This window comes from Pan troglodytes, chromosome 1 (assembly GCF_028858775.2).
Source record: "Pan troglodytes isolate AG18354 chromosome 1, NHGRI_mPanTro3-v2.0_pri, whole genome shotgun sequence".
Classification (NCBI taxonomy): domain Eukaryota; kingdom Metazoa; phylum Chordata; class Mammalia; order Primates; family Hominidae; genus Pan; species Pan troglodytes.
In genome coordinates, this window is record NC_072398.2 from 223,030,910 (window position 1) to 223,054,405 (window position 23,496).

At 47.4% G+C, this 23,496-nt stretch overlaps 1 protein-coding gene across 2 annotated transcripts in view; it reads right to left on the reverse strand.

Annotated features, from left to right (window-relative positions):
* Positions 1 to 543: 543 nt before the first annotated feature.
* Positions 544 to 23,496, reverse strand: part of CA6 (carbonic anhydrase 6) — a 35,503-nt gene continuing 12,550 nt past the window's right edge. Inside the window, exons 4-10 of one of the 2 annotated variants that reach the window (XM_024356169.2) lie at positions 18,812 to 18,960; positions 17,097 to 17,189; positions 13,143 to 13,212; positions 7,982 to 8,139; positions 4,802 to 4,916; positions 1,234 to 1,421; positions 1,057 to 1,148 (exon numbers count right to left, since the gene is read on the reverse strand). In XM_024356169.2, the coding sequence (XP_024211937.2) occupies positions 1,267 to 1,421; positions 4,802 to 4,916; positions 7,982 to 8,139; positions 13,143 to 13,212; positions 17,097 to 17,189; positions 18,812 to 18,960 (740 nt within the window). In that variant the 3' untranslated portion in view covers positions 1,057 to 1,148; positions 1,234 to 1,266. Of the gene's footprint in view, positions 1,149 to 1,233; positions 1,422 to 4,801; positions 4,917 to 7,981; positions 8,140 to 13,142; positions 13,213 to 17,096; positions 17,190 to 18,811; positions 18,961 to 23,496 lie in introns of both variants that reach the window. The other variant, XM_016953575.3, reaches the window with a different exon arrangement.

A 23,496-nucleotide genomic window follows, 5' to 3' on the forward strand; every position in this document is an offset into this window, starting at 1 on the left:
GCCTGGCCAACATGGCAAAACCCCATCTCTACTAAAAATACAAGAATTAGCTGGGCGTGGTGGTGCACACCTGTAATCCCAACTACTTGGGAGGCTGAGGCAGAATAATTGCTTGAACCCAGAAGGCAGAGGTTGCAGTAAGATTGTACCACCGGATTCCAGCCTGAGCAACAAAGCGAGGCTCTGTCTCAAAGGAAAAAAAAAAGGCCTGGCGCGGTGGCTCACGCCTGTAATCCCAGCACTTTGGGAGGCCGAGGCGGGCGGATCACAAGGTCAAGAGATCGAGACCATCCTGAGCAACATGGTGAAACCCCGTCTCTACTAAAAATACAAAAAATTAGCTGGGCATGGTGGTGCGCACCTGTAGTCCCAGCTACTCGGGGAGGCTGAGGCAGGAGAATTGCTTGAACCCAAGAGGTGGAGGTTGCAGTGAGCCAAGATTGTGCCACTGCACTCCAGCCTGGCAACAGAGTGAGACTCCATCTCAAAAAAATAAGCAACAACAACAAAAAACACCTCTCTCCTTTTTATTAATCTTAGTCTTGGAAATCCCTCCCACTTTGATCTCTATCCCTTCACCTGTGTGTGGTGGTGGGGGGAAGTAGGGGGAGGAGTGGGGGGCGGGCAGAACAAAGAAGGGATATTTGAAGTAATACAAAGGAATAGGAAAGAAATTTTTAAATGACAAATTTCCAAAGTTATTTTATTACATCTAATGCTAAAGGAAAGGTCAGGCTGGTTTATAATTCAGACAGGTCAACATATATGATTTGATGGGAGAATAGTTAGGGTTCCATTTCCTTTAAGTTTCTATTCCAATCAATTTCCACTGGTGATGTCTAACTCAGATCCCTTCTCATGAACTGAAGCCATCTCACTTCCTGTCCAGGATGATCGTTTCCCCTCTTTTAATCAGAAACCCAACAGCTGCCCCAGGGGGAGCAGCGTGTTCCAGACACACATGGTTTCTTAGACAAGGTAGGGTGCGGCTGCAGCGGACAGCCACCTCTTCTGGCTAGGTCAGGCTTCAAGCTAGTTAATATTGAATCTTCCTCTTAGCTTTCCTCAGTTCAATGCTCTTCTTAAGTAGTCAAGAATTTCCTCAATCTTACGTAGGTAAAACTGGAATTCAGAGCCTAGAGTATATTCTGTAAAAAGAAGAGTTAGTCGGAAATGGTTAAACCTTGTACAGTCCTCACAAAAACAGAGAAGGGGGACGGCCAGACACCATACCCGCATCGTATTTTTGGGAAGTCTTTTGATTCCTTAGAATGCTCTCCACGTGCCCAGTGCATTGCCTTTACTCATCTTCACTGTGTTTGAACTCAGGCTTCTAAGCTGCCCAGAGCCAAGGGGTGGCATGTTGAGGTGGGCTGTACTCTTGGATTTTGGCTTCTCCCGCGATGCCCCGTGGCCCTTGCCTGAGGGGATATAGGCGTTTTCTAGTAAATAAATTGCAAGAGGTCCCTATTTGGCCATCGTCTTGTTTTTGTAACTGACCTTGGTTTCTCAATTCACTCCTTGCAGGTGGGTTAATCATATCAATCCCGCTGGGATACAGTTCTCTACAGAACAGTGAAATACCATGAGTCACGCAGCTGGGTTGACCACAGCCAATCACTGCTACATAGAAATCTGGGCCTGGCCAGGCGCGATGGCTCATGCCTGTAATCCCAGCACTTTGGGAGGCTGAAGTGGGTGGATTGCTTGAGCTCAGGAGTTCGAGACCAGCCTGGGCCACATGGCCAAAGCCCGTCTCTACAAAACAATACAAAAATTAGCTGGGTGTGGTGGTACATGCTACTCCCAGCTACTTGGGAGGTCGAGGTAGGAGGACTGCTTGAGCCCTGGAGGTCATGGCTGCAGTGAGCCAAGATTGCGCCATTGCACTCCAGTCTGGGCAACAGAGCAAGACTCTGTCAAAAAAAGAAAGAAAGAGAGAAAGGAAGAAAGAAAGAGAGAGAGAAAGAGGAAGGAAGAAAGAGAGAAAGGAAGAAAGAAGAAAGAGGGAGGGAGGGAGAAAGACAGACAGACAGACAGACAGAAAGGAAGAAAAAGAAAGAAAGAAAGAAAGAAAAATCCAGACCTGAGGGAAGGTGGGCCAAGATGATGCCCAGTTGTCTGTTCTATAATCAGCAAAGGGAGGCCACAATTCGGGTTCCCTGGGGGTAAGGAAGCCCTCTGACGCTGAACTGGGAGTTGAAGTAATCGATCCTAAACAGCGATTCTTAGTGGACCTACAGACAAATCACAGCATGGAATACCTCAGTCTGGGGCCGGTACCTAGAACATCTGACCCCCTCGTGAGGAGATGCTAGAGTGACGCTCTAGTGGAAAAAGCATTTCAGATGTGGCATATAGAACGATACGCAGTCTGTTAGTGACTATTGCAAGAATAGCGTAAAATTGTTTTAGGGAAAGCAGGGGAAACATGGCAACATTTAGACCAAGGAGACAGGCCGGGCACAGTGACTCACACCTGTAATCCCAGCACTTTGGGAGGCCGGGCAGGCGGATCACCTGAGGTCAGGAGTTCAAGACCAGCCTAACCAACATGGTGAAATCCCGTCTCTACTAAAAATACAAAAATTAGCCTGACGTGGGGGCGCATGCCTGTAATCCCAGCTACTTGGGAGGCTGAGGCAGGAGAATTGCTTGAATCTGGGAGGCGGAGGTTGCAGTGAGCCCATGAGATTGCACCACTGCATTCCAGCCTGGGCGACAGAGTGAGAGACTCCAAAAGAATTAGGAGACAGACCCATGAGTCTAAGCTCCCTTTGGTCAGCCTGCTTGCAATTGGACCTGTTAAAGACGACATCACTTTCGGAAAAAGGGATTCTTGCTGTTAATGTTGTATATGGTATAATATGGGGAAATGATTACTGTAACTGATGTCAGTTTTTTTCCTCTGTTAGTATTGTATTGGAGGAGTGAATTGTATTTCAGGAAACAATATAGAAAACACCTATATCCTCTGTTAATTCAGTAAGTGAACCAGGAAGGAAAGGTGGGGAGAAAATCACAAATAGGCCTTATTCGGGTTGGGGAGGTGGAAATTTAATTTTTTTGTTTGTTCGTTTGTTTTGGTTTTTTGAAACAGAGTCTCTCTCTGTCACCCAGGCTGGAGTGCAGTGGCGCAATCTCGGCTCACTGCAAGCTCCGCCTCCCGGGTTCACGCCCAGCTACTCAGCCTCCCCAGTCTCAGCCTCCCCAGTAGCTGGGACTACAGGCGCCCGCCACCTCGCCTGGCTAATTTTTTGTGTATTTAGTAGAGGCGGGGTTTCACCATGTTAGCCAAGATGGTCTCGATCTCCTGACATCGTGATCTGCCTGCCTCAGCCTCCCAAAGTGCTGGGATTACAGGCGTGAGCCACCACACCCGGAGGAAATTTAAGTTTTAAAAGGTACATATAAAGATGGGATAAGGCCGAACGAGGTGGCTCGTGCCTATAATCCCAGCACTTTGGGAGGCTGAGGGGGGAGGATTGCTTGTGGCCAGGAGTTTGAGACCAGTCTGAGCAACATAGTAAGAGTCCATCTCTACAAAAAATACAAAAAAAATTAGCTGGGTGTGGTGGTGTGTGCCTGCAGTCTCTGCTACTGTGGAGGCTGAGGTGGGAGGATCACTTGAGCCTGGATGGTTGAGGCTGCAGTGAGCCGTGATTGTGCCACTGAGCTCCAGTCTGGGCAACAGACTGAGACCTTGTCTCAAAAAAGAAAAAAAAAGTGGGCTAATATTGAGTACACAATATTGATAGGATACTGATTCTACTGTATTGGAAAATATAAAGGTATCAGGAATGGTTAACAGAATGGGCTGTAAAGACAATGGATTCACCACAACTTTACAGAAAGCAGACAAAATAAAGATGAGGAGGCTGTGAAATATTTACACTCTTGCCAACACAGAAACGAGGTGAGCCAAGGACACCGTTGGAGCCTGATCCAAGGAACTGGAGGATGCAGCGGAGGCTGGCCTGCCCGCACCTGCTTCCAGCACGCTGGGGTCTGGGGCCTGCGCCCCAGGCAGATGCAGGGAACAATATGTGGTCTAGTTAACTCCACTTTGAGAGAATGTATAGGAGGCGTTGGGGGTGCGTTCATAACACAGACTATGATCAAGATGTGCAGGAAATAATCTGGGTGGAGTTAATAAGGTTAACTTGGCCAGGCACAGTGGCTCCCGCCTGTAATCCCAGCACTTTGGGAGGCCGAGGTGGGCAGATCACTTGAGGTCAGGAGTTTGGGACCAGCCTGGCCAATATGGCAAAGCCCCATTTCAGTTAAAAAAAAAAAAAAAAAAAATTAGCCGGGCGTGGTGGTAGGTGCCTGTAGTCCCAGCTACTGGGGAGGTTGAGGCAGGAGAATTGCTTGAACCCGGGAAGCCGAGGTTGTAGTGAGACGAGATTGCACCACTGCACTCCAGCCTGGGTGACAGAGTGAGACTCTGTCTCAAAAAAAAAAAAAAATGGTTAACTTGAACCTACCCTCTTGTGAGAGCTTCCGGATGTTGCGGTCTTCTTGCTTCTCCTGCTCTCTCTAGCCAAGACTAGGTAGGTAACAAATCACGTAGCTGTCGCTCCTGATTGTCTCGTGTGTTCTACTCACTGGCATCCCTGCCTGGACTGGGAAAAAGTCATCACCCTCTGCCCAAGCCCTGTGCAGCTTGGCCCACCTGAGCCTCTTGCTACTGAAATGACTCTCCTTCCCTTACTATCGCCAGAAGAGATGGGTCCACCTAGAGGAAGGAGCAAAACAGGAGCTAAACTGCAGAGCATGATCAAGAGTCGGTCTCACTCACCCTGATTCGGGAAGTTGGATTCCACCACTCTGTGGTTCAGGGGCTGGGTCCTGCGGTAGTCGTTGTGGATGGTCTTGTTGCGGTGATCCAGTAAGGAATTCTCCAGCTTCCAAACCTGGGGGCAACGTGAGTGCATTACGGAGGGGAAGAGTCACTGGGTAATTTAAAAGAAATGACAGTTGGCCGGGCGCAGTGGCTCACGCCTGTAATCCCAACATTTTGGGAGGCTGGGGCGGGCAGATCACTTGAGCTCAGGAGTTGGAGACCAGCCTGGCCAACGTGGTGAAACCCCTTCTCTACTAAAAATTAGCTGATCATGGTTGTGTGCACCTGTAATCCCAGCTACGCAGGAGGCTGAGGCAGGAGAATCGCTTGAACCTGGGAGGCAGAGGCTGAAGTAAGCCAGTATCACGCAACCGCACACCAGCCTGGGAGACAGAGCGAAACTCTGTCTCAAAAAAAATAAAAAATAAAAAAGAATTAAGAACTGGGCTAGAGCTTGGATTTATATAACCCTGATGAAGTGACTGTAAGAAGATCTCAAGTCCAGGGGAGGTTCTGGGTGCTGTGTCTCAGGCATTATTCCAGAACTAATCTATCCATGCATTCTTCCAACAGGTGTCTGCACACAAGCTCTTTTTTCAGCTTTTTATATGAGTATTTGTCCAATAGTAGAAAGGAGAGAAAGAAGAAGCAGAAATATATCAAGTGGCAAACTCAATTTTTGTTTTTCTGAAAATGTCAGGTTTTCCTCTTTTTTTTTTTTTTTTTTTTTTTGAGACCGGAGTCTCGCTCTGTCGCCAGGCTGGAGTGCAGTGATGCGATCGCGGCTCACTGCAACCTCCACCTCCCGGGTTCAAGTTATTCTCTCCTGCCTCAGCCTCCTGACTAGCTGGGACTACAGGCACCCACCCACACGCCCAGATAATTTTTATATTTTTAGTAGAGATGGGGTTTCACCATGTGGGCCAGGCTGGTCTCAACTCCTCAGGCCATTCGCCCACTCAGCCTCCCATAGTGCTGAAATTACAGGTATGAACCACCTCACCTGACCTGAAAATGTCTGTATTTTGTCTATATCCTTGAAAGGCATCTTTGCTGCACATACAATTCTATATTGGCTATTTTTTTTCCCCTGGCACTTTGAAATTATGTTTCCACTCCCTTCTGACTTTCACTGTGGCTGTTAAATCAACTCTCTGTCTAATAATACTCTTTTCATGATAATCTGTCTTTTCTTTCTGGCTAATTTTTAAAGTGTTTCTTTGTCTTTGATGATTTCAATGTGATGCGTTTAGTGCAGGATGTTGTGTATACACACACACATATATCTATACACCCAGAGAGAGAGAGAGACAGAGAGAGAAACTAATTGGCATTCTTGAATATATGACTTGGTATCTCTTCCTGAAAATTGTCAGCCAATATTTTGTCAAATCATGCCTCTTCCCTACTCTGCCTCTCTTCTCCTTCTAGAATTTTGATTAGACATTTACTAGACCTTTCCAGTACACAATGTCTCTTCACTTCTTTTCATAGTTCCATCTCTTTTTCTCTGTGCTGCATTCTAGATAATGTTATTGGCTGTCTCCAATTTACTAATTCTCTCTCAAACTGTATCTAACACGTATTAAACCCATTCATTGGGTTTTTGTTTTTGTTTTTTTGAGATGGAGTCTTGCCCTGTTGCCCAGGCTGGGGTGCAATGGCATGATCTCAGCTCACTGCAACGTCCGCCTCCTGGGTTCAAGCGATTCTCCTGCCTCAGCCTCCTGAGTGGCTGGGATTATAGGCTCGCACCACTATGCCCGGCTAATTTTTTGTATCTTTAGTAGAGACGGGGTCTCACCATGTTGGCCAGGCTGGTCTCGAACCCCTGATCTCATGATCCACCCGCTTTGGCCTCCCAAAGTGCTGGGATTACAGGCGTGAGCCACCATGCCTGGCAAACTTTTTTTTTTTTTTTTGAGACAGGGTCTTGTTCTGTTGCCCAGGCTGGAGTGCAGCAGTGCAATCTTGGCTCACTGCAACCTCCACGTCCCAGGTTCAAGTGATTGTTCCACCTCAGCCTCTGGGGTAGCTGGGATTACAGGCGCCCCACCACCACGACTGGCTAATTTTTTGTACTTTTAGTAGAGACGGGGTTGCACCATGTTGGCCAGGCTGATCTCAAACTCCTGACCTCAGGTGATCCACCCACTTTGACCTCCCAAAGTACTGGGATTACAGGCGTGAGACACCGCAACTGGCCTGGATTATTAATTTTTGATACTATTTTTCCATTTCTAGAAATTCTATTTGAGTTTTTGTCCCAAGTCTGGATGTCCATTTTTATACTTTTTTGCTCTTTTCTCATATTTAAACCTTTTATTTCTTCATACATGTTAAACATTCTTATGTCATATTAATTGTCTGATAATTCCACTAACTGAAGTCTTTGTAGGTCTGATTCTGCTGGTTCTCATTTATAATGTCTTTTTTTCTCATATGTTTTGTATTTTTTTTTCTTAATTGAGCTAATTTCAAGTAACTTTATTTGTGAAAATTCTTCTAGGTCTGGATTTAAGGTCATTTTCCCAGAGATAATTTACCATTTGATTTTGTCAGGTGTCTGGGGGCACTTCTAGCCTGACTGGCAACATTTTGGGGTGTGGGTGTCCTTGAGCAGGGGTCTTTTCCACCTTTTTCTAAGGAAATGAAAAGTTTAAGAAAAGGAGATGGCCGGGTGCGGTGGCTCACACCTGTAATCCCAGCACTTTGGGAGGCTGAGACAGGCAGACTGCTTGAACCCGGGAGTTTGAGACCTGCCTGGGCAACATGGTAAAACCCTGTCCCTACTAAAAATAAAAACCAGCCGGGCGTGGTGGCACACGCCTGGAGTCCCAGCTACTCGGGAGGCTGAGGCAGGAGAATTGCTTGAACCCGGGAGGCGGAGGTTGCAGTGAGCTGAGATCACGCCACTGCACTCCAGCCCAGGTGACAGAGCGAGACTCTGTCTCACAAAAAAAAAAAAAAAAAAAAAAAAAAAAAAAAGGTTGGCTAGACAAGGCACAGTAGCCCTGCACACAGAAAATACTGTACGACCCCTTAGTTGTTGACGTTCGTTGAGATGCTGGGGAGAACCCTTGTTAACCAGGCAATCGAATGGGAAGACTTCGGCAAAGTGATACCATACATTACCTGTGTCCTGGAGAGCTTGACAAAATCTGCCAGCACAAACCAGTGGACGTTCTCAGTGCAGGGAGGCGTGGTGAGTGAGCCATGGTAGGTGTAGTAGTGCTGGAGGTTCCTGGGCAGCATGTCCTGAATGTCAAGGCCAGTCAGGGTTGTTCTTTGTCCTGACCAAGAAGACAGAAGGTAACAGAATGTCAGGGACCACCGCTGCCCCTTGGGAGGACAGCTCAGGCCCAGGCCTCACCAGGTTCCAATCTCTTGAGTTCAGCAGAACATAGAAGCTGATGATTAGGAAACAATTTCCCAGTTTACTTCTTCCTGGAAGGGATTGAGAGGAGAGACTTTGGGGATAGAAGCACTCAGACACCTGCTCCTGGCTGAGTGCTCTTGGCCGGGTGCTCACCCTGCGGCCATTTTCTCATCTGTAGAAAGGGAATAATCAGCAGGATTGTTGTGAGGGTAAGAAGGAATAACATCTGGAAAGCGACTGGCATTGAACCACTACATAGGGAAGTACTCCTAAGTGTAACTGCTGCGGTCACCATTATCATGGCTAGGCAGAGGACACATTTTATGATCAATGAAAGAAATAAATATGGCCCCTGGAGACTTCTGGGTAAGTGCACTCGAAGAAAGACCAAAATGCCTTCGTTTGGGCTCATTGAGAAGTGGGTAGACAGCAGTTGTAAATGCAGAATCAGGCCGGGCGCAGTGGCTCACACTTGTAATCTCAACACTCTGGGAGGCCAAGGCGGGAGGATTGCTTGGGGCCAAGAGTTCAAGACCAGCCTGGGCAACACAGGGAGGCCCCGTCTCTACAATAAGCTTCTTTTTTAAAATTTTTTTTAAATAATAAATGCAGAATCAGAACCAAGCCAGGGTCCAGGTACAGACATTTGGTCCTGAGCTCTTCCTGCCACGACCGCTGGAAACCAAGCCCAGCCACAGGTGGGGCATAGGGAGGGGCCACTTCCACCAGGCCTGCAAAACTCCTGCAGCAGCCACACCTGCTCCTGCTCTAGAGAGGTCCTCGTTTCATTCATGTCAACAACACTGAGCCCCTGAGCTCAGCACAAGACTCTCAAGGCAACACAGGATTGAGTTGGATTTTGCTTCACTTTCCCTGAGCACTTCTGCGCTTCTTAAAGGCAGAGAACATAGTTTTGATACATACGTAGATAGGCCTGTTCAACCAAGGCCACAATGTCTCAGAGTGCATAAGCCCATGAGTAGGCAAAAGAGTTCTAAGTTTGATTATTATTGGAAGATTTCAAGATATAACCTCCAAAAGGGCTCTGTGGTAGAGATTTATTTTTGTAACTCTAATATATTTAAGTGAAAGTCAAGAATTCCAGAATCATGATGCAGCCACCATGGAAAATGGTATAATAGTTCCTCAAAAAATAAACATATGGCCAGGTATGGTGGCTCACACCTGTAATCCTGGCACTTTGGGAGGCCGAGGTGGGTGGATCACCTGAGGTCAGGAGTTTGAGACCAGCCTGGCCAACATGATGAAACCCCGTCTCTACTAAAAATACAAAAATTAGCTGGGCATGGTGGCAGGTGCCTGTAATCCCAGCTACTCGGGAGGCTGAGGCAGGAGAAGCGCTTGAACTCGGGAGGCGGAGGTTGCAGTGAGCCGAGATCGAGGCACTGCACTCCCACCCCAGCGAGACTCTGTCTCAAAAAACAAAAAAAATTAGAATTAAAAAAACATAGATTACTATGTTACCCAGCAATTCTACTCCTATCTACCCAAAAGAAATGAAAGCAGGGACTCAAAGAGATACTTGTACACCTATATTCATAGCAGCGTTACCTCACAATAGCCAAAAGGTAGAAGCCACCAAAATGTTCACCAGTAGATAAATGGATACACAAAATATCATATATCCACACAATGGAATATACTTCAGCCTTTTTTTTTTTTTTTGAAGCAGAGTCTCACTCTGTCACCCAGACTGGAGTGCAGTAGCACAATCTCAGCTCACTGCAACCTCTGCCTCCCGGGTTCAAGCGATTCTCCCGCCTCAGCCTCCTGAGTAGTTGAGAATACAGGCACCCTCCATAACACCTGGCTAATTTTGTATTTTTAGTAGGGACGGGGTTTCACCATGTTGGCCAGGCTGATCTCAAACTCCTGACCTCAAGTGCTCTGCCAGCCTTGGCCTCCCAAAGTACTGGAATTACAGGCGTGAGTCACCTCGCCCAGCCACTTCAGCCTTTAAAAGGAATGAAATTCTGATAACATGCTACAATGTAGGCAAACCTAAAAGACATTATGCTAAGTGAAATAATCCAGACCAAAAACAAAGACAAATACTATTTGATTCTACTTATATGAGGTACCCAGAATAGTCAAATTCTTAGAGACAGAAACTGTGGTTACCAGAAGCTGGAAGGGGAGATGGGGAGTAACTGTTGAATGGGTACAGAGTTTCAGTTTAGGAAGATGAAAAACAGTTCCGGCAATGGAGGGGGGTGATGGTTGCATCACACTGTGAATGTTCTTAATGCTACTGAACTGTACATTTAAAATGGTTTAAGGGGTAAGTTTGTCGTTGTTGTCGTTGTTTGAGATGTTGTCGTGCTCTGTCGTCCAGGCTGGAGTGCAGCGACACAATCTCAGCTCACTGCAACCTCCACCTCCCGGGTTTAAGCGATTCTCCTGCCTTAGCCTCCTGAGTAGCTGGGATTACAGGCGTGCGCCACCATGCCTGGCTAATTTTTGTATTTTTAGTAGAGACGGGGTTCAACCATGTTGGCCACGCTGGTCTCAAACTCCTGACCTCAGGTGATCAGCCCGCCTCCGCCTCCCAAAGTGCGGGAATTACAGGTGTGAGCCACCGCACCCAGCCTTAAGTGGTAAGTTTTAATTCAGGCTGTGGGACTGCGTGGAGTCACTGAGATGAGACAGAGCCTGACTCCACCCAACATTTAGGGCAGGAGCCAGAAAGAGAGTGAGAGGGCAGAGCTGGGGCGCGCCAGACCACCCTTTGAAGGTAAACTAAGACAAGAGAAGAAGAGTGGCCCATAGATCTGACCGTCACTCCGGCTCCGTGGAGCACTGGGGCCAGCTCAGGGTGGGGTGGGTGAGAACGGAGAACAGGACTATTCTATGACCTTTTCAAGGGGAGCCAGAGAACTGGGGGAAGCTGGGGAATGGTAAGGTCAGGAGATAACGTTTGTTTGCTTGTGTTTGGAGGTGGGAGGAATTAGGGCAGATGTGTGTGCTGAGCAGGAGGCTTTAATAAAGAGTAAGACATCAACGATGCAGACCGGGCACAGTGGCTCATGCGTGTAATCCCAACACTTTGGGAGGCCGAGGCGGGTAGATCACAAGGTCAAGAGATCGAGACCATCCTGGCCAACATGGTGAAACCCTGTCTCTACTAAAATACAAAAAATTGGCCAGGCATGGTGGTGTGTACCTGTAATTCCAGCTACTCAGGGGGCTGAGGCAGGGGAATCACTTGAACCCGGGAGGCGGAGGTTGTAGTGAGCTGAGATCATGCCACTGCACTCCAGCCTGGTGACAGAGCAAGACTCCATCTCCAAAAAGAAAAAAGAGAGAGAGAGAGAGAAATCAACGATGCAGAAGACCAGGGAGAGCATAGCAGGAAAGGAGGCCCTGAGCATGGGAGAGGAGTGGGGTTGGGCCCCACGTGGGAGGGGTGGTGTTGACAAGAGCAGGGATTTGTCATGCGTTGCAGCTGAAGAGGGGATGTGGAATTTGGTCCAGATGCACGTGGGTTAAGGAGCGGAGTGTTTCTGGCCTGTGGCTTCTGTCTTCTCAATGGAGTGGGAGTGGGAGCATCAGCTCCAGGGGAATTGCTGGAGCCCAGGCACAGGGGCTTCAGGAGAGAGGAGAAAGCATGTGACAAGAATTTGGGAGGTCAGAAAGAAAATGCCCAGCGTGATACTTTAGGATTTCTGGGCACTGTTCATATTTGTAGCTACGAATAAAAAATAATACCAGTTGGCCAGGTGTGGTGGCTCATGCCTATAATCCCAAAATTTTGGGAAGTTGAGGCAGGCAGATCACTTGAGCCCAGGAGTTCAAGACCAGCCTGAGAACATGGTGAGACCCTGTCTCTACTAAAAATACAAAAAACCAGCCAAGCATGGTGGTGCACCTGTAGTCCCAGCTACTCAGGAGGCTGAGGTGGGAGGATCAACTGAGCCCCAGAGGTCGAGGCTGCACTGAGCCATGATCGCGCCATTGCACCCCAGCCTATGCGACAGACCAAGACCATGTCTCAAAAATAATAACGATAATAATACCAGTTAGATGTCTATGGATTTCTGTCCAGTTGCATTCAGCTGTTTGGCTGCCAGCCAACCACTAAGAAAATAACTAAAAAAACTCCAGAGTTGGTCTGGAGCTTTGCCAGGTGAGTTTGTGGAGGGGTGGAGGGGTGAGGGCTAGAGGGTGTTTGCATGGGAGTGTTGAGGGAGACTTGAGAGTGTCGGGGTGGAATCTAAGCTGGGAGAGAGATGAAAGGACACAGGCGTCACTAGGAGCAAGAATGTGGAAGCCCCAGGTTTGGAGGACTCCGGTCAGGTGAATTGCAGGAGGGGCTGGGTGCTGAAGTCAGAGGACTGGGAGGCTGGGAGGTGTGGCTGGAATGGGACATGTGAAGTCGAGGATGCAGAGCTATTGTGGTTATAGTTCAAAAGTCAAGGGTTGACCCTGGGTGGGAAATGGCTCTTACAAGAACGCCGCCCTCTGGAGGAGAGGGGGCGGAAGAACACCCCGAGTGTCTGGATGTCCAAGTGGTATGACGAGGGCTTCCCTCTTGACATTCATCTCAGCTTGGAGCCAGGTGGACATCTCTCTAGCTGCCAGGACTGTCACTGCCAGCTGAGGTGACAGTCATCGAAGCAAGGATATGCCTACTTAGTGCAACTCCAGCCAGAAGTTCCAATCATGGGAAATGACACATCGAATTTATGCACAGGCTTCTCAGAGAGGTTTGCTGCCTAAGCCAACAGCAGAAATCACTGGAACAAGTAACCTGGCACAGGGAGGGGTGGACTCCCTTGGCAGGGCCCACGGGCCACCCTCCCCACCAGCATCAATCCCCTGCCCCCTGGGCCCACCTCACACTCACACTCGCACTCATTCCCCTTCCCTCCTGCAGCCACGGTTGGCTTCCCTTACCTGGGTACTTGATGTTGGCCAGATGAGAAATGAAGTTGCTGTAATAAGTGTTTTCAGGGTAATTCTTCACCTGTAGAGAAACACAGAGCACTGAGCATAAGTGAAGAAGAGGCCCCAGCACCATCGCTACTAATCCAGCCACTCAGCTTTCTAGCAGATTGGGCCGAGCCTAGAGAGTAAGGAGAGGCAGCCTGTGCCGTCTTGTGTTTTGGCAGAGACAGTCTGGCTGTTCTTTGCTACCAAACACGCAGGTTCATGAGTCCTTCCAGAAAGGCATTATCTGAAGTATTTTGGCAGCTTCCAGGGAAAGAAGCTTGTCGGTCATTGGTGATGCCCTCAGAAATGGCCAACTCTTACTCTAAAAAAGTCCCCTGTGTGCTTGTTTTTGTTTGTTTGTTTGTGAGTTGTTTTTTTTTTTTTTTTTTAAGAGTCTTGCTCTCTTCCCCAGGCTGGAGTGCAGTGGCACGATCTCGGCTCACTGCAACCTCTGCCTCCAGGGTTCAAGCAATTCTCCTGCCTCAGCCTCCCGAGTAGCTGGGATTACTGGTGCCCACCACCACGCCTGGCTAATTTTTTTGTATTTTTAGTAGAGACGGGGTTTCACCATGTTGGCCAGGCGGGTCTCGAACTCCTGACCTCAGGTGATCGGCCCACCTCGGCCTCCCAAAGTGCTGGGATTACAGGCGTGAGCCACCGCACCTGGTCTGTGCACTTGTTTTGGGCAGTGTCAGCCACAGTCAGATTCTTTGTGATGAGGAGGGCTTGATCTCACAAGTTCCCTTCTTCATCCTCAGGACTTCCGACAGAGAGCCAGATGTCCAAGGCAGAACGACTACAGTTCCTCCAACACCAGGTCACTCTTTCTGAATGAGTATTGACTTTAACAGTCAGAAAAGTTGCTTTGGGTGAAAAAGGTCTATTTTCAATGGCTCTTTTCAGTCAAGTGGTGTTGATCTCTTTCACTGTGAATAAATTTGGCTTTCTTGGCTTTATGACTGCATTTGCTATTTGTTTTCTAGATGTCTCGTGCCTTTTTTGTTGCATTGGTCCACCTTTACTGACTTCTTTTGTGTTAAGCAAATACTTCTCATTTACCATTTAATCATTTTTAGTTATTTTCTTAGTGGTTGCTCAAATGATTACCATATACAACTCAATCACAATCTATGTCAGGTTAATATTAACTTAATTTCAGTAAAATATAGCAACTTTGCTTCAAAAGAGCTCTATTTCATCCTCATCCTTTCTTCTATTTTTGTCATATGCATCACATCTACATATATTATAAGCCAGTGGTATAGTCATTGCTTTAAATAATCTTGATGGTTTTTAAAAAGAAATTAAAAGAAGAAAACACAAAAAATATATGTATGTAGTCTTTTCTATTCTCCATTTCCAGTACTCTTCACTTCTTTCTGTGGATCGGAGTTACCGTCCGGTATCATTTTCTTTCAGCCAGAAAAGCATCCTTATATATGACTAGTAAGATAGACCGGCTAGCAATTATACTGGTTTTCGTATATCTGGGAATGTCTTTGTTTCACCTTCATTTTTGAAGGGTGGTTTGTTGGATATAGAATTCTTGATTGACAGTCATTCCACTGTGTTCTGATGACTTGAAAAGTCAGCCATTAATTGTACTGTCATTCCCCTACATATAATAAATCCCTTTTCTCTTGCTGCTTTCAGCAGTTTGATTTTTGATGTATCTAGACTTGGGGTTTATTTATCAGACTTGGGGTTTTTTTAGTTTCTTGGATTGATAAATTTATGTTTTTCCTCAGATTTGAGGCTTTTGGGCCATTGTTTTGTTTTGTTTTGTTTCGTGTTTTTCTTCCACTTTCTCTCTCTCCTCTCTTTCTGGGACTCCCATTATATATGTGTGTGTGTGTGTTGCTATACTTGATTTTGTCCCCATGAGTCTGCAAGGCTGTTCATTTTTCTTCTGTCTTTTTTCTCTGTATTTCAGATTGGATAATTTCATTGCTCTATCTTCAAATGCACTGATTCTTTTTTTCTTCTGCTGCCTCAGATCTGCTTTGGGCCCATCTAGTGATTCTTTTTCCATTTTGTTTATTGTACTTTTCAACTCTAGACTTTCCATTTGGTGCATCTTTAAAGTTTCTATTTCTCCATTGAGATCCCTTTTTTGAGTCATTGTCATCATATTTTCCTTCAATTCTTTGAACATAGTTTCCTTTCATTCTTCAAACATTTATGATAGGTTTTTTGTTTTTTTTTTTTTTTTGAGACGGAGTCTTGCTCTTTCGCCCAGGCTGGAGTGCAGTGGCCCGATCTCAGCTCACTGCAAGCTCCGCCTCCTGGGTTCACGCCATTCTCCTGCCTCAGCCTCCCGAGTAGCTGGGACTACAGGCGCCCGCCACCACGCCCTGCTAATTTTTTCTATTTTTAGTAGAGACGGGGTTTCACCGTGTTAGCTAGGATGGTCTCGATCTCCTGACCTCGTGATCCGCCCGCCTCGGCCTCCCAAAGTGCTGGGATTACAGGCGTGAGCCACCGCGCCCGGCCGATAGGTTTTTTTTTTTTATTTTTCTCCCAGCCACAGCATTGATAGTTGTTTTAAAGTCCTGTCTGCTTAATCACTCTGGGTCCACTCAGGTCAGTTTCTATAGATTGTTTTGAGTTATTTTTTCCTCCTAAATATGGATTACATTTTCCTATTTCTTTGCATGCCCGACTTTTTTTTTTTTTTTTTTTTTTTTTTGAGACAGAGTCTTGCTCTGTCATCCAGGCTGGGGTGTAGTGGCATTATCTTGGCTCACTGCAGCCTCTGCCTCTTGGGTTTGAGTAGTTCTCCTGCCTCAGCCTCCTAAGTAGCTGGGATTACAGGCGTGCGTCACCACACCTGGCTACTTTTGTATTTTTAGTAGAGATGGGGTTTCCCCATGTTGGTCAGGCTGGTCTTGAATTCCTGACCTCAGGTGATCCATCTGCCTCAGCCTCCCAAAGTGCTGGGATTACAGGCATGAGCCATCACGCCCAACTTTTTTTTTTTTTTTTTGAGATGGAATCTAGCTTTATTGCCCACGCTGGAGTGCAGTAGAGCGATCTCGGCTCACTGCAACCTCCGCCTCCCGGATTCAAGTGATTCTCCTGCCTCAGCCTCCCAAGTAGCTGGAATTACAGGTGCCCGCCACCATGCCCAGCTAATTTTTGTATTTGTAGTAGAGATGGGGTCTTGCCATGTTGGTCAGCCTGGTCTTGAACTCCTGACCTCAAGCGATCCATCCACCTTGGCCTCCCAAAGTGCTAGGATTACAGATGTGAGCCACCACGCCCAGCCCCACCATCTAGACTTTCTTAGAAATGCAGAGGTGTTGATTGGGCCCGGTGGCTCATGCCTGTAATCCCAGCACTTTGGGAGGCCAAGGTGGGGGGATCACCTGAGGTCAGGAGTTCACAACCAGCCTGGTCAACATAGTGAAACCCGTCTCTACTAAAAATACAAAAATTAGCCAGACGTGGTGGCAGGCGCCTGTAATCCCAGCTACTTGGGAGGCTGAGGCAGGAGAATCATTTGAACCTGGGAGGTGGAGATTGCAGTGAGCCGAGATTGTGCCACTGCACTCCAACCTGGGTGACAAGAGTGAAACTTCGTCTCAAAAAAAAAAAAAAAAAAAGGAAATGCAGAGGTGTTGCCCTTGTCTGATTGAGTTGCAGGTTTCCCCTTGCCCTTCGAACAATTTGTGTCTACGCAACCCCTCTGGGATTCCAGCTCTTTTAAGTCAGCTTGTCCACGTTAACCAAGGTCCGGAGATTGACAGCACAGAAGGAGCACAGTGATCTTCCATCGAGTCAATGTTTCCAAGAACTGTGAGCTCAGGAAAAGATGAAGAGTGATAATAAAGAAGACTGTTTAACTAGACTTCACACCTTGTTTGGACATCAACCTATAACTTCAAATACAGACACACATGGGTAGTTTCTGCTTACCTCAACGAAGGCTGCCAGTACAGCCAAACCATCCGGCGCATCTTGGGCTATATCATAGCTCTTGTATTTAGAATTGTAGTGAACAACGTGAATCTGTAAGAGCAAGGTAGAGTGGGTCAAGGGCAGTTCATAGAAATTCAAATGCTTAAGATTTCCAGGGAAGGAGGAAGAGGAAGAAAGGTGCTCCGTCTGAGGCCTCAGACTGTTCCACACAAGCAACTTGGACCTCCATCTCTCTCCATCTGGGCTGCAATTCCTATCTATCAAGAGCAGAAACTTCCCCAAGAATGCAAAGAGCAAGAGTGGGATTCTGGAAAATGGCAGTTCGAGGCCATTTCCCGACCACACCTCCCTCCAGGCAGACAAGCTGGCAGAGTCTGAAGGGATCACATGAGGACGCTGGGTTCTCCTGGAGTGTCTGGGGGCTTTGCAGGGAGAGTGAGCTTGCGCCCCTTGTCCCAGGCAACCACTGTTAATGCGTAGTCATCCTATGGATGGATTCTGGCAAAAGAGGGAACTCAGAAAATCTAACACAGTCCAGGCACAGTGGCTCATGCCTGTAATCCCAGCACTTTGGGAGGCCGAGGCGGGTGGATCACTTGAGGTCAGGAGTTTGAGACCAGCCTGGCCAACATGGCGAAACCCCGTCTCTACTAAAAGTACAAAAATTAGCCGGCCATGGTGGCAGGTGCCTGTAATCCCAGCTTCTCGGGTGGCTGAGGCAGGAGAATCATTCGAACCCAGGGAACGGAGGTTGCAGTGAGCCAAGATCATGCCACTTCACTCCAGCCTGGGCAAAAGAGCAAAACTCTGTCTCAAGAAACAAAAAAAAGAAAATCTAACACATAGAAATCCAGCTGAAACAAAGGAGGGCTTGCCACACCCTGTGGGCTGTGAATTCCTGCCAACCTGAGTCCTGTGAGGGCAGGACCTTGCCTGAACCCCTGTCACAAAGTGCTGATCTGTCAATAGTTGCTGAGTGAATAAAAAATAAACTCAACTTCAGGATGACTTAACTGCTACCATTGCACAGTCTTTTGGCTGTTTTTGTTTGTTTGTTTTGTTACTCAGACCGGAGTGCAGCGGCATGATCAGGACTTACTGCAGCCTCAGCCTCCTGGCCTCAAGTGATCCTCCCACCTCAGCCTCCTCAGAAGCTGGAACTATAGGCGTGTACCACCACTCCTGGCTAATTTTTTTTTTTTTTTTTTTTTTGCAGACACAAGATCTCGCTACATTGCCCAGGCTGATCTACAACTCCTGGGCTCAAGCAATTCCCCTGCCTTGGCCTCCCAAAGTGGTGGAATTACAGGTGTGAGCCAGTGCACCCGGCCTTGGCTATTTTAATAAGAAAAGTGACGGCCGGGCACTGTGGCTCACGCCTATAATCCCAGCACTTTGGGAGGCCAAGGCGGGTGGATCACCTGAAGTCAAGAGTTCGAGACCAGCCTGGCCAAAATGGTGAAACCCCGTCTCTACTAAAAATACAAAACTTAGTAGGGCATGGTGGCGGGTGCCTGTAATCCCATTTACTCGGGAGACTAAGGCAGGAGAATTGCTTGAACCCAGAAGGCGGAGGTTGCAGTGAGCTGAGATCGCGCCACTGCACTCCAGCCGGGGCAACAGAGCGAGACTCTGTCTCAAAATAAATAAATAAAAAGAAAAGTGACCACGGGGTTCAAAGGAAAGAGGACACAGTGGGGGTCCTCAGGTACCTCGATCACATGTCTGATCCCGTCCACGGTGTGCTCAGAGCCGCTGATGTCCGAGGACGCACCTCCCCAGTGAAAGTGCATCTGCTGGGCTATGTATACAGTGCCGTCAGCCGCTGTCATGCGCATGGTGGAGGGCAGGCTGATCTGCACTGGAGAGACAAGGTGGGGCTGAGAGCAGAGTAGGTGAACACAGAGGGGTCAGGCCTACAGGCTGGGTAGCTTCTCTGCTCACCTCCCACCTGTCTGAGCCCAGGGCAAGCCAATACCATAGGCTGGCTTAGAATGCCATGGGCAGGGTCACCAAAGGAGAAGAGGCGTTTGCGCACAGGGCACAGGGTGAGGTCAGGATGGAGGCCAGGCACTAAGTAAACCAGGCTGGGCAAGTGCCTCTCCCCAGCACGCTCCTTCCCGCCCAGAACCAACAGGCCAGAGGCAGGACCACACAGTGGCAGGTCCAGCTTGCTGGCCCCAGGGAAAGGGAAGGTCCTGAAAAATTATGGCCAATGGGCTTGGAAACTAGAATTCTACTCTCTATCTCTGGCCAAGTTTGGAATTTGCCGAAGGTATAAGAATAGGAAGTGGGGCCTCTTAGAACTGTTTTCTTTTCTTTGTTTTTTTTCATGCTCACTCTGTTGCTCAGGCTGGAGTGCAGTGGCACCATGATGACTCCCTGCAGCAACTCACTGCAGCCTCCAACTCCTGGCTTCAAGGGATCCTATCACCTCAGCCTCCCGAGTAGCTGGAACTACAGGTGCCCGCCACCATGCCTGGCTAATTTTTGTATTTTTAGTAGAGACGGTGTTTCACCATATTGGTTACACTGGTCTTGAACTCCTGACCTCAAGTGATCCACCTGCCTCAGCCTCCCAAAGTGTTGGGATTACAGGCGTGAGCCACCACGCCCAGCTGAAATCTCTGCCTTTTGGAATGAACTACACAAAAAGAAAAAAACGGACTCAGTTACTAAGAAAAGCGACTAAGAAAAATATCTATGAGGATATAATTTCGGCGTTGGAAAGGGCCAGGCAGCATGTGTCTCATGAGCAAGATCTTCCTATTTATTTATTTTGAGACAGAGTCTTGCTCTGTCACCCAGGCTGGAGTGCAGTGGCATGATCTAGGCTCACTGCAACCTCCGCCTCCTGGGTTCAAGCAATTCTCCTGCCTCACCCTCCCCAGTAGCTGGGATTACAGGCATATGCCACCATGCCCGGCTAATTTTTGTATTTTTAGTAGAGACAGGGTTTCACCATATTGGCCAGGCTGGTCTCGAACTCCTGACCTCAAGTGATCCAACCTCCTCAGCCTCCCAGAGTGCTGGGATTATAGGCGCGAGCCACTGCGCCTGGCAAGATCTTCCTATTTAAAGTCATCAATGGTGGCTGTAAACAAGAACATTTTCTTAAAAGATAGCAAATATGAGGTATTTAAAACCTGTCACATGCCCCCCTCTTTCTTTCCAAATTGTCTAAAGGAGCGGGGAGCTATGATTAAATTCATAACGTAATGTGCTGTAATGCAGTAATCCGGCCTGAAAGGTTTTCACCGGCTGTTTGGCAGAACAAATGCTCTGTATTTAGAGCTTGAGATGTAGCTGGCCTCAAAAATCAATGCTTGCAAGAAAAGGACGGAAGGGCCTTAAAATGAGGCGTGCAAGGTCAGTTACGCTGAAAGCAGACGGGAGCCGAGGAGCTGAGGACCCAAGCAGAGCTCCCTAAATGGACAGTAAGCACCACAGGAGAAATGAGAGAGGTCCTCACAATTTCCCCAAAACACAGCTCCCGGGAGACGGAATGTGTTACTTCTGGTTACACTGACAGGCCCACACAGGCCCAACTGGAAAAGAGCCACAACCCTGAGCCTGTTACTGGGCTTTTTAAAAAATATTTTAATTGAAGCAGGGTCTTACTTTGTCACCCAGGCTGGAGTGCAGTGGCATGACCTCAGCTCACTGCAGCCTCCACCTCCCAGGCTCAAACAATCCTCCTGCCTCAGCCCCTCAAGTAGCAGGGACTACAGGCACACACCACCATGTCCAGCTAATTTTTAAGTTTATTTGTAGAGACAGAATTTCACCATGTTGCCCAGGCTGGTCTGAAACTCCTGGGCTCAAGCAATCCACCTGCCTTGGCCTCTCAAAGTGCTGGGATTATAGGTGAGCCACGGCACCTGGGCAATATGTATTAATGGATCAGTGCCGGCCCACCAACTGTTACTAGTCTGCACCAAAACAGAGATATTGGGAGTTCATTTTAGAAATTTTGTAGCAACTTGTCTTTGTTTCAACAGCCTGTGTTTCAATTTGAATTTCTCTTTATTGAAATGTTGAATCTAATTTAAATTTAATTTTAAAATGAGGAGGCCAGGCCCGGCAGCTCACACCTGTAATCCTAGCAATTTAGGAGGCTAAGGCAGGCAGATCACCTGAGGTCAGGGGTTCAAGACCAACCTAGCCAACATGGCGAAACCTCGTCTCTACTAAAAATACAAAAATAGCCCAAAAATATGGACAAAATCTGTATAAGGAAAATCACAAAACTAATGAAATAAATCAGGAAGAACTAAATAAGTGGAGAAATATTCCATGTTCACAGATAGGAAGACTTAATACTATCTCAATGTCAATTATTTCCAACTTGGTCTATATGTTACCAAAAACTGGTCCCAATCCAGACCCCAAGAGAGGGTTCTTGGATCTCACACAAGAAAGAATTTGGGGTGAGTCCACATAATAAAGTGAAAGCAAGTTTATTAAGAAAGTAAAGGAATAGGCCAGGCGCAGTGCCTCACGCCTGTAATCCCAGCACTTTGGGAGGCCGAAGCAGGCAGATCACTTGAGGTCAGGAGTTCAAGACCAGCCTGGCCAACATGGCGAAACCCTGTCTTTACTAAAATTACACAACTTAATGGGGCATGGTGGTGCATTCCTGTAAACCCAGCTACTTGGGAGGCTGAGGCACGAGAATCACTTGAACCGGGAGGCAGAGGTTGCAGGGAGCCAAGGTAGCACCACTGCACTCCAGCCTCAGAGCAAGATTCTGTCTCAAAACAAACAAACAAACAAAAAAAAAACGGAAGTAGTGGAATAAAGAATGGCTGCTCCACAGGCAGAGCAGCCCCAAGGGCAGCTGGTTGCCCGTTTTTATGGTTATGTCTTAATTATATGCTAAACAAGGGGTGTATTATTCATGCCTCCCCTTTTTAGACCACATAGGGTAACTTCCTGATGTTGCCATGTCATATGTAAACTGTCATAGCGCTAGTGGGAGTGTAGCAGTGAGGACAACTGGAGGTCACTCTCGTGGCCATCTTGATTTTGGTAGGATTTGTCAGGCTTCTTTACTGCAACCTGTTTTATCAGCAAGCTTTGTGACCTGTATCTTGTGCCAACCTCCTATCTCATCCTGTGACTGAGAATGCCTTAACCTCCTGGGAGTGCAGTCCAGTAGGTCTCAGCCTTATTTTACCCACCCCCTATTCAAGATGGGGTCACTCTGGTTCAAACGCCTCTGACATTACTATACGATCAAGCAAGCTCTTGGTAATTACCCACATGGACTGAAAACACACAAACCTACACATGGAATTGATTGACTGATTGATTGATTGATTGAGAGAAGGTCTTGCTCTGTCACCCAGGCTGGAGTGCAGTGGTGCAATCATAGCTCACTGCAGCCTTGACCTCCCAAGCTGCTCAAGTGAGCCTCGCACCTCAACCTCCTATGTAGCCAGGACTGTATGTTTGAGCCACCATGCCAGGCTAATTTTTTTATTACTTTCGTAAGTCTCACTACATTGCCCAGGCTGGTCTCAAATTCCCGGGTTCAAGTGATCCTCCCACCTTGGCCTCCCAAAGTGCTGGGGTTACAGGCATGAGCCACCATGCCTGACCTGCATATGAGTTTTATAAAAGCTTTATTCATAACTGCCAAAACTGAGAAGCAGCCCGGATGTCTTTGGATAGGTGAATGGATAAACTGGTTCATCCAGGCAATAGAATATTCAGCACTGAAAAGAAATGAGCTATCAAGCCATGAAAAGACATGGAGGAAACTTAAATGCATATTGCTAAGTGAAAGAAGCCAATGTGAAAAGGCTACATGCTGTGTGATTCCAACCATATGACATTTTGGAAGAGGAAAAACTATAGGTCAAATAAAAAGATCAGTGATTGCCAGGGTTTAGGAAGGAAGGGAGAGATGAACAGGTAGAACACAGGATTTTCATGACACTGAAATGATTGCTCGATACATGTGATTAGAAACCTTTCAAAACCTGACTGGGCATGGTGGCTCATGCCTGGAATCCCAGCACTTTGGGAGGCTGAAGTGGGCGGATGACTTGAGGTCAGGAGTTTGAGACCAGCCTGGCCAACATGGTGACACCCTGTCTGTACTAGAAATACAAAAATTAGCCAGGCGTGGTGGCACGTGCCTGTAATCCCAGCTACTGAGGAGGCTGAGGCAGGAGAATCGATTGAACCCGGGAGGCGGAGGTTGCAGTGAGCCGAGATCGCGCCACCGCACTCCAGCCTGGGCTACAGGGCACGGCTTCGTCTCAAATAAAAGAACCTTGCAAAACCAAAAATTAACAAATCTTTAATACGTCATGTCAACTTTACTGTTAAGCTTAGTGTTCATCAAAATCTCATTAGATTCAAAGTTTGTAGATTAGTTTTTTTTCCC